This window comes from Merops nubicus, unplaced genomic scaffold, assembly GCF_000691845.1.
Source record: "Merops nubicus isolate BGI_N331 unplaced genomic scaffold, ASM69184v1 scaffold19522, whole genome shotgun sequence".
In the NCBI taxonomy this organism is placed as follows: domain Eukaryota; kingdom Metazoa; phylum Chordata; class Aves; order Coraciiformes; family Meropidae; genus Merops; species Merops nubicus.
The window spans coordinates 1-11451 of record NW_008593060.1 but is presented as its reverse complement, the minus strand read 5'-3'; the positions used below and the strand labels follow the sequence as shown (position 1 = coordinate 11451).

Below are 11451 nucleotides of genomic sequence, written 5' to 3'. Positions count from 1 at the left end.
AGACGGAATGCTTATGCAACACCACAGCAACACAAACTCAGATCAGCCTAAACTGATGCTGGAACCACATCCTTACACTGCAAGAGACAAACAATGTCCATCAAAATGTTTCTTTTTTAAAAAGTTTTCACTAACTTATCTGCACTAAGTCAAAGCATTGTGACTGTTTACAAAATAATGACATCCTTCCTAGCTTGAAATTACTATCTCCACACAAAAGAATGCTCTTCTCTCTCAGGTTAAGACTTGTTTTTATATTCTAAAAATACATGAAACAGCATAAATGCCCTGTTAAAAATATAATGTGCTGATGATTCAGGTATTTAACACTTACTCCAAAAGCCCAGATTTGGAGTAGCAATTCAGAACAGTTTCTTCTGTCTGCTGTTCTTCCAAACCTTTCATTTAACAGACAGACGGTGAGAACACTTTTAAGACTTTGTTATATCAGTGAGGTGTGTGAAAACTTGATTGGCAGATACAGCACACAATCCATGTGTTTTTAATTACAGCAGCAGCATGCATCAGTAAGGTCCAAGAATGAAAGAAATCCTAGGTCTTCTGCATGCTACAAGGAAATGATGCATCTGTTAAAGCCACACAGTAATGCCACAAACTGATTACAAGTTTGGTCTTGCCGGCACAGCTAGGTAACCTGATTTGAAAGGCATTAGTTCTCACAATCTCAAAGTCTAGCATCTTGAAACTTTTTCCACAAGCCAATAATTTTATTCATCATTTAAATAAATAATATATAGCATATAGAGTATTGCGAGACTACTCGCAATGCAAGACAATTTAATGTGTTATATACACTTGAGTAGAAGGCTGGTAAAAATGTTATTTTTAAATGAAAATCTCCCTGTGAGAAGAGGTAATTGTAGTGTCTTTCAGCTAAGTGTGTCAAGTAGCAAGGAGGAGTATATTTTTGGTGTTGCAAATCCTTCAAAAGCTGGCAGATTGCCCTACCATAGTGCCTAAGCATGTACCACAAGGGAGGGGCGGTAGTCAGCTGACTTCAGGGTAGGCAGAAAACCAAACTGATGAACAAACAAGGCAGAACTTTAAGTACAACTGTAATTCAGCTGGTTTAAATAAAACTATTTGCCTATAACGATTTAAAAGGTAATGCTTAATGATTTCTCTGCATAATTTTCATCTCTGGTCTGTTGCTATTTTGATCTGTGTATCTTAATGCATGCAAAAATCTGAACATTGTCTGATTTTTTTAAAACTTAAATATTCAGAGGTTAGAAAACAAATATTTTATGGTCATTCATGGAATCTAAAATTCTTTCTCCTTCTCCATCAAGCTTGTGAAAGGCAAAGACCTTAAGGGTAGGGAGGGAAGCATGATAATGTGATTACGATCTTATATAAGTATCGTATCATGGTAAAACTTTGCAAACCAAATTACATTCTTTCAAACATCACTTTCTGCATTTAATTCAGTTCATATGTTCAGTGCATTTAAAGTCTCTGAATCATTCTGATTTACCCACTTTTAAAAGTGGTAGGCCCATAAAATATGTTTAATTAAACAATATCTTCTCATTCAAATAATCTTAATTCAATTTCCAAGTATTAGTTTCTGATTATGCCTTTCTACAGTATATTTGATACTTGATTTATTTTTTTTCTCCCTCCTTTTCCAGCATTTTTTACTATTTTCACATTTTCTCTAAATCTTTTCAAGCAAATGTGCTCATGTCTTAGGGATCTCAGTACAGAGGACGTTCTCCAGGTTCCAAGTAATTTTCCTGGATCTTTTCTGCAGTCCCCAACTTTCTGAAGTGCCAAATATAACCATATACCATTAATATGCAAACAGCACAATCTACCTTTCCTCTTAACAGTTGGCTTTGACAGATTTTTTATTGTTCTTTGGTTGTTGATTTTTTTCTCAAACCACCCCATCTCACTAAGACAGGAACTTGTGAGGGTGTATTTGCCCCGTCACTCCACAGGCTTTCCACAGACAGTTTCCAAGATACAATAATCAAAGAACAGATATTTAATTATCCATTTTTCTCTCCAAACAGAATTGGACTAAGTAATAATTCTTTACTGTGAACCATTTACTCCACCCCAGTAACTGTAATTTATCACTTGGATTTTTTGCCATATACAAACATTATCAGACAGGATTTATATATTTTCAAATAATTGAAAAAAAATACAGAGTACACTACAGTAGTTCTGAGTCCTACAAAATCTCCTTAGCAAGACTAATCAGTAACAAATTTTACTACTGAAAACTACTTTTGAATTCTATTATTTCTTAATGCACTCAATAATTAATTTGCTATTGTGGGATGCTAATCTGAATTCTGAATGCTGTGGCATTTTGCTGAACATTTTTACAAGCTTTTTTTTTTTCCTAAGCAACATCATATCCAGTTATGCAAATATGCAATAGTTTGTGCAATTCTGGTCAATGAAAGCAATAGCCACCTCCTAAATTTAAATCAAAGGGTTAAACATTGTTTTACATAGAAATAAATTAGCTAGTATTAATTACTGTATTTTGAGACATATAAACATTCCCGTTTTTAAAAGTACTTGCAAAGGAGCGCCCCTCAACATCCATCCTTCTTGGAAAGCCTGTACACAGCTAGAAAAGAGCTTTGTACACTTTCAGTGTGGGAGATGACAGACTCATGCCTTGCCTTTTAGTTCTCAGGTTATGTATTCGAAAAATAAAAACTAAAGAACAGAAATCTACTGTAACAACTGAATCTTAACCAGTTTTTCCATTACTTGGTCTAAGTTTTCAATTTGATTTGCCAACATACAGTTACCTGAATCTTTCGACCCCTCAAATTTTGGCAAAGTAACATTTTTTTACCATCTTTTTAGAAATACCCAATATTTCAACACTTGTTAAAAAGGAGTATCAGTTTTTTATTTTTCTTCCAAGGAAAATCTAATTCCTGAATTTAAACTATTTGACCCTGATTTAAAATATTTATTGTTAACAAGAAATGTTGATTAATTCTTTTTCATTTCTTAAGTAGATAAGGGATGTGTTCACAGCCTTGCTGTAGATGGGAGAAGGGAATGGTGTTGTCAGCAGTAGTTAGTCTCCATTTAGCATTAAACCTTACTATTAGAACATTCCATATCTACTATATTAAAAGCTGTGTTATTCTGACCTCTGATAATTACCAATATGAAGCTATGAAGACAGAAAAAGAACTTCCTACACTAATTTCTGTGCCCAACTCCACTGCGTGAGGCTACTGAGCTACCTTCCAGATCACTACATACTGCTGGTATTGTTTGTATGATAACACTGATGTAAGTCCTGGAGAATGTTTACTCATTTAATTCTGGCATGCTGACAACAGCAAATATAGCAAAAGCGTGACCGTACACACCTCCACCGAGTCTTAAGAAATTCTGAAGAAGGATAAAAAGCTTCTTTAGCTCCAAAACCTTCTCTCTTACAGGTCTTTGAGATTTACTACAATCAACAGAGAACACTGTCCAAAAGTAGCTGCACGAATTGTTATGTCAAAAAAGAGGCAACTAAATATAGAGAACTTCTAACCATTACTGAGCAAATGAGTAAGAAAGCAATAATACAGATCTATTTTTTTTTTTTTAATTATTTATAAAAGCAACAAATATTTCATTAGAGACCATTCATACCTTAAGAGGTCAGATAACGTCATGGGTTCTCTCAACCAGAGTAATGCCATGTAACAAAATGAGAGGGTCATTGGCATCGTCATCCTCAGTTTATCCTTTTTGTTCTTCATGAAGTACACACTACCATCTACTGACCCAGAGCACACAGAAGTACTTCCTTGGGTTGACGTTAAAAACAGGAAAGAAAAAAACAGTAACTGATATGATATACACACAATCCATGGCATACAGAAAACAAGCTAAAGGAAAACACAAGGACCCTTGCTCTGCAGCTAGTAAAATTTTGAAATCACTAGTTTGAGTGGTTTGTTCTACTGGTGTTTAGAACTTGGCATTCTACTAAACAGCTTAACGCTAACTTATTAATCTACTGTGATACAAGATGACAACCTGTTTCATAAACTGCCTCTTCACTTGACTAAGACACTGGATCATATGAAGAGACAAAACTCCCTGTTACCCATCAAAACAGACTTTTTGTTGGGAGCTACACTTAAACTTGGGAGTTCTAGAAGGACATTCACTCCTACACAACATATAACTAACAGTGCTTATGAGATGGAAATAATTTCCATTTGGGAGATAAGGAAACAGTGGGGAAACAACGGAAAATTTGATGCACTTAAATCAGTGCCTCAGAATTGGGGATTAAAACACAGAGTTTTAAACTTCAGCACAGTCCGGAGTTTAACAAGAAAATTATTTACACTGCAGAAATTTTCCTGAGGTAAAGGTGTGCATCCAGCTGCGGAAACCTAGCTATTATTAAAGAAAAAAAATCTAAATTCAAAGAAAAAGAAACACCCTTAGAACAAAAATGTAGAGAATGGTAAAGAGAATTAAAAAAAAAACCAAAAAAACAAACCACAACAAACAACCAAAGCCCCCTACTTCTTTACTGAGATGAATCACTAAAAACGAAGACAAGCAGCAGTGAAAAAATTAATTTAGCAGAGTGATTTATGAGTTAGTAACCTTTTCAGCAGTGAAACCTGGCAGTTCATGGAAGGGAAAAAAAAAAGAAAAGCCTCTCTTCCCTACGTCATGACCCAGCCAGGACGAATGAAAATGCATTTAAAGCACATCAGCACAAAATATCAATTCTGTAGAGATTTTCTCACTGTGGTTCCCCACAGACTGTTCACCTGTTCAGACAGGACCAGCGAGGGCTGTATCCACAGCTCCCAGCTGGGAGCTGCTGGGCCATGGCCAGCAGCCTGCAGAAAACTGTGTAAAACTTCAGAGAGCTTGGTAGCTCCGGGGTGGTGCTGGCAGGTGGCAGGCGAGCACGGAAGGGGACAGTGGTCAGTGGTGGCGGTCCAGCACCCCCGACACGCAGCACGAAGACGCTGCAAATACTGTGTTCCTGAGCCAGAACTGGTCTGTGATGCCACCTACCGGCTCTTAAAACAGCGGCCAGGAGCACTACGGACACAGCAACGGGTTAAAAGCACCGGCTCAAGCATACACCTCGTACTGAGTAAGACAAGGTCTAGGTGTGAGCACCCTATGAGGTCTATCAACATATAGGTGCATCAGAGAATAAAAGCAGGAACATCAGTTAATCCTTTTAGTCAACAGTTTCACCTTTTACATGGGTACTTGTGCTTAAATGCAGCTTCACAACTGAAGCTCCATTATTAACTTCACATTCAATTTAAAATAATCCTCATTATATTTGTGGCCTTAATAATAGCACACAATTTCCTTTTATTTCTTCCAGCTTATGCAAGGCATGACAACAGACAGTTACCCACATCTAATAATTTAAGAGTTTAATAGGCTTCTCTAGCAACATCGCAGTGCTATACTCATTGGAATCTACTATTAACCCTACACAAAAATAACAAGAAAAATGCTTGCTGGTTGGACAAGCCTCTTAGGAAAAAAGGGTGTTGAGGTTTCCAGTCTGTAGCAATAACAGCTTGGTAAAAACAGCACAGAAGAAGAAACCTATGAATCTTGACAAAAAAATTACAATGGACTGGAATACATTTAGTATACTTGTGTTAAATTAAAATATACAAAACAATTTCTATGTTTGATTTCACCAAAATTTACTTCTAGTGTCTCTGAACTCTTAGTTCATTTCGCTGAACTCTTAGTTCATTTCAAGTGCTTTTAGTGAAATTGCCATGACTAGTTAAAACTGAATTCAATCTCTGAAACAACAGATGAAGAATACATTAAATTATGGTCTGTCTTAAGACCATCTAGCTGTTCTAAAATTCTAAGAAATCTAACTATAAAAGGCACAAGTACCAAGGAAGAAAGTTTCTCCAGACATTGAAAAAGGAAAGAAATGTCAATGGAATACTTAGAAATAGAGAACGTACTAGAAATTTTTACTCAATTCTTTCCTTTTCATATAACATATTTTTATAACACCTAAGATCTGCTACACCTACAAACATACAGCGACTCTTTACCTGAAAATTTTGTCACTTTAATATATAAGGATGAAAGATATCACAGAATCATAGAACAGTTTGGGTTGGAAGGGACCTTAAAGCTCATCTAGTTCCAGCTTCCTTGCCATGGGCAGGGACACCTCCCACCAGACCAGGTTGCACAAGGCCCCATCCAGCCTGGTCTTGAACACCTCCAGGGATGAGCATCCACAAGTTCTCTGGGCAACCTGTTCCAGTGTCTCACCACCCTCATAGTGAAGAACTTCTACCTAATCTACATCTACTCTCCTTCAGTTTGAAGCCATTACCCCTTATCCTATCACTACAAGCCCTTGTAAAAAGTCCCCCCCTGCCCCGCTTTCTTGTAGGCCCCCTTCAGATACTGAAAGGCTACAATAATGTCTCCCCAAAGTGTTCTCTCCTGCAGGCTCAATTGTTGGTACTCTCATATTCACAAAAATTTGTCACCATTTTTACACCTTTTCCCCTCCTCTCTAATTCTGTTTGGAGTTTTAAAATTTTCTTAATTTATTTTAATTGCTGCAGATCAAGTTTCTCATTCTATTAGCATTTCTGGACGTTATGAAATAAAGAGAAAAACATGAAAGAGAAGATTGTATTCTTCTGAAGGTAGATGGGCAATATCCTAGAAGAACAAATATAAAGACTGGAAGAGGATCATACATAACAGAGGAAATAGAAACACTGAAACAGACAAGGAAAGGCAAGCAGTGAATTAAAAAGAAAATAAAAAAACAAAACACCAGAAGTTTAAAGCACAAGCAGAAGCATGAAATCTATTTCCTATATCATACATCCCACTCCACATTTTCTATAACACTCAAATTTTCTATAGCATTTTAATTAAAATGTTTAGCATTCTGCAAATACTTCCAAGTTGATATAGTAAATACTGTGAACAGAAAGAAGAAACTACAAGATTTTTGACAGAAGGGGTTATAAAGTCATAAAAAGAATGCGAAGACAAAAGATACAGAAGCACAAAAAATGCTATAAGGAAAATTAGAAAGCTAAATATAACTGTGGGATAGTGGGAAAAAAATAACTAAAAAACCACAAACCACCTCACCATTCTCCCCAAAACTCATGTTTTTTTAACATCAGTCACGACTGACAGCTCTGCTATTAGAGAAACAAGTGCTTCCTCTTTAAAGCTGCTGCGTTTGTGAACATCTAGCTTTGCAGATGCAACAGCAATTTTTTCCCCACTCCAAACAGGATGCATGGAGTGCATAAGTTACTTTACGCACAGAGCATAAGACTCTTTATAAAACAGAACTTTCTCCTGCATTTCCCAGTGTATTACCAGGTCCTGTTCAACTTTCATCTCCTTGGTAAGGTTTGGGGGGGGAAAGTTCTGTACTCTCATGCAAACAGGACTGAGAACTTTATGCTTTCCAATGAGTTCCTTTGATCCATTGCACATGAATACACTTGATATTTATTTATATTTTTTACAAACAAATGAAACTGGTTTCCAGATAGTTCAGTTGCTTGCTACTACCTGAGACCCTGCTAGTTGATGAGGCAAAGCTGCAATCAGTCTGTAGATCCCCCTCGCTTTCAGAGCCAGACAACAAGTGGAGAAGGCTGGGTCTCTCTGGTTCACTGTCCCCATCAGTGCTGCTATCACAAGCCTGGGTTTTGTGAATGAGACATTGTAAAAGCTGCTGTTAGTTACTGTTTCCAACCAAGGAAACCAAATAGATCATGACAGATGCAAAAAGCAACAGTAAATTAAATTTAAACCCAAATTGTTCATGCTTTTACTTTCTCTATGAGTCACCAGTTTGTAAAGAACCCAGCAAAAAAAAGTATTTTAAAGGATTCCTCAAGATAAAAGACTTCCAGTGATTACATTATATTCTAATCTGCTACAATGACCAGAAAGTTGGCAATACAGAGATTCAAAGTTCGATGAAGTAAGTAGGCAGGAAAGGATGGTAGCTGATGATGCATTTTATATTGTAATTTTGCTCTATGTACTGACCATCTACACTGAGACAAAGACATACTTTCAAATATGCAGTTTTCTATACTCAGATAAGTACGTGTCTCTTGAAATAGGAAAAAAAAAAAAAAGACAACAAAACGGACATGTGGAACCCTGTTACAAGACATCCTTCATATCAGCATTAATACAAACTAGATATGTAGTTTCAACAATGAAGGTTTCTGTCCACTTCTTTTTAAAAGATACCGAATTTCTCACGAGATTTGAGCTTTTCACTTACTGATAATGTTTTAACAATTTCCCCAGCTGGTCTCTTACAATATGCCTGTTTGCTCTTCTGAAGGTAACACCTCCAAAAATTGCACAGAACTTCATCCTGATAAATACAAATGGCTAGTGATTAGTATAAAGTTTACAAGATCATTAATTAGTGAAAGAACAGAAAATAATTTCTAACTCAGAAATCCAAATATCTAACTGGGATTTATAAACTGTGTTTTAAAATTACTGGAGAAATTAAATTTGTTTTCATACACTTAATGCTTTTAAATAGGGAGTTTTTTAATTAACTTCTAAAATTACAATCTCTTAAAAGAACACCTCCTGTAACACACACACACAGGGAGCATGTACAGCTCACACTGACATGTACATACCTTCATTTGTGGACATACTCCTAATGCTTCTAAAGCTTCAGCTTGTTTCTTGAGTACAAGCTGAAAGCCTTCACAAACATACCATTCACAGCTTCCATCTAAGTTAAAAAAAAAAAGGTATGTTTTTGTTGTTGTTGCTGCTGTTTGTACTCTTTGTTTGTTTGTTAGGCTTTGGGGTTCTTTTAATCTTATGCACATTCATTTCCACTTATTATTCTGTTCTTTTGGTATTAGGACAGAGACATGTTTCTCTGCTTAACAATTTCAGATGCTAGAGCATAGATTAGATACAATGAATACTCCATTAGCTTCCATTTATTCTGTTTTAATCAAGAAGAAAAGCTACTAGACAAGCACTGTTCTCCATGTTCCCCAAGAATAATATATTTCACTACAACTTCTAGCGTGGCATCTGTAACCAAGTGGAGAATTGTGAAGTGACTGCTTTTAAAATAACTGAAAAACAGTCATTAAAAAATGAAATACAGTACTTTATTTCTCATCTCCAGCATAGAAAACTACAACACATTACAGGGGTGAGCCAGGCAAAAAACAAGCAGCATCACCATGTTCTGCACCACTGTCTCCCATAGAATCATACACAGCAAATGAAGAAACCTTCTCAGATATTCCAAGCTGCTAGCAACTCTCAGCAGAACATGAATTTCATAAGGAGCAGGCCTGCTGCAATCTATTCACTATTCCCTCAAGCCTGCGTTACATTTCCCCTCTCATCCCCCCCCCTACACTTATAACTCCTTTTCTACAGGCTTCTGGGTTTAGAAATTTTCACTCTTTTTCTCAACTTCCTTTTCATTCCCCCCATACCTGCCACTCCAGTAGAACAAAGCTAGGTCACCATACCAGAGATAAAGGTGACCCCGTGCTTCATTTAGCACTGTAAGGCATTTCTGCTTTCTGAAAGTGGCCCCAGGAGAACATCTGCCCAGCCATCACAGTAGACATGGACAGCTCCAGCAGCAGCCCTACCATAACAACCTTACAGCACGTATCATCATACGCAATGACTACTGTTCCTCTGATTCACCAAATTTAAAGCATACAAGTAACTCTGGATGAAAGATGCAGTACAGGTTTAGCTATTATAACTACAAAAAATCTCTTCCATGTAGGTTTGTGTCTAGGTTACAGGGCCCAGTGTCTGCAATGCAAACCAGACTGACGTGCTAAGAGCCGGACCACCACCACCACATCTCATGAAGACACACAACTTCTCTGGTTTTGTGATAGCCATCACAAGGAAAGAACAAAGGGATCACCACATCTGAAAGCACACCGCCAGCATCTTCAGCGAGTATTGACTTCCACAAACCAAAGTGGCAATAAGTAACATGTATCTCTGCTCAATCCAAAAGCAACCAAAACCCACCACGGGGCTCACAGAGGTCACCTGTGACTCAAGAAGTCATCAAAAGTAACCACCGAAGGTTGTGGCAGCATCTAGGGGTTCTATTTTGCTCCCATTCTTACAGTCTTTCCTGGGTATCTGCTTTTAGTCACCATCAAAGACATAATGGGCTGGGTGAACCCTACTCATACAAAACACAGGCAGAAATTCATACATACCATTTTGTTCCTGCTTTCTTAAACGTTTGGAGATTGTCTGTATTCTTGTATTAGAAACAAAATCAGTGTTTACAACTTCTCTAGTTCTCTGCAAAACAGGAATATATCTTAGCCAGAAAAAAAGCCAGGCCTGACTTACATAAAACATTATGGAGGAACTTGTTCAAATTTCCGACACTAAAGGGAGACAGAAGATTCTGAACTTTTCATTCAAAAATTGCTAAAATAAAGAATTACACTGCTGGACGTACAGGTGACATGCATCAGGGTTTGCCTACACGGGCACTCTACTAAAGTCCAGCAATACCCAGGCAATGCTTCTAAAGCACCGGGACAGCAGGCCAGCACTACAGCTACAGTAACACAGCATCTTAAGATGGCTCATTTTAAATTTTGTGATTTCAAGTGACATTAGTTTTAAACAGTGTGAAATAAAGCATGAAAAAGAAAGAATCACAATACCACCTTCAGCTCCTAATGCCAAGGAGAAAAATCTAATATTTCCTTAATATAAAACCAAGAAGCAATCAAAATAAACATTTTCCAAGACCAGTAGCTTAGCTTTTTACCTCAGTAACATTGTGACAAGATCTGCAATAAAATCTGCCTCCATCAGTGAGACCCCAGTTAACTTCTGAACACTGAGCACAGCGTTCATTAAAATCTCTCTAAAAGGAAAAAAACAAAACAAAAGTTTCACATGTGTTCAAGTAAAACAAAGGACACTAGTACCAGGCTACTGCACAGCTTTTGAGATAATTCAGAGGAGAATATTTATGCCCTTTGTGTTAGCTCTGGTTGGTAAGTAGTCATAGCATTTGCTGTAAGTTATAGATAACTGTGAAAAAATAATTTTATGTGACAAGCATCAGCTTTTCTGTATGTGAACGTCAGAACGAGGCGAATAATAAACCACACCCAGTGCACACATGAGGTAGCTTGAAAAAAAACACCCATCAGAAATGGAAGCGGGAAGCAGGAGACTAAAGGTAAAATCAGTTTCTGGAACCGTGAAAGATCATACGCAGTGGAAGAAAGCCTGCACAAGCCGGCGAGGAGAGGCGCCAGGAGAAAGGGAGACTGCCCGGGGACACCGGAGAAGGCAGGAGAAGAGGGAAAGCAATGCACCGAAGCGTTTCCAGAGGCACTACAGCAGCGTGCTGGGGGC

At 37.4% G+C, this 11451-nt stretch overlaps 1 protein-coding gene across 1 annotated transcript in view; it reads right to left on the bottom strand.

Annotated features, from left to right (window-relative positions):
- The window catches only part of TAF1B (TATA box binding protein (TBP)-associated factor, RNA polymerase I, B, 63kDa), a gene marked incomplete at its 5' end in the record, with an annotated part of 49499 nt that extends 38548 nt beyond the window's left edge, over nucleotides 1-10951 (bottom strand). Inside the window, 6 exons of the mRNA XM_008935363.1 lie at nucleotides 3655-3811; nucleotides 7591-7723; nucleotides 8321-8416; nucleotides 8697-8794; nucleotides 10284-10371; nucleotides 10853-10951. Coding sequence (XP_008933611.1) covers nucleotides 3655-3811; nucleotides 7591-7723; nucleotides 8321-8416; nucleotides 8697-8794; nucleotides 10284-10371; nucleotides 10853-10951 — 671 coding nt within the window. The remainder of the gene's footprint in view (nucleotides 1-3654; nucleotides 3812-7590; nucleotides 7724-8320; nucleotides 8417-8696; nucleotides 8795-10283; nucleotides 10372-10852) is intronic.
- Between the last annotated feature and the right edge of the window lie 500 nt (nucleotides 10952-11451).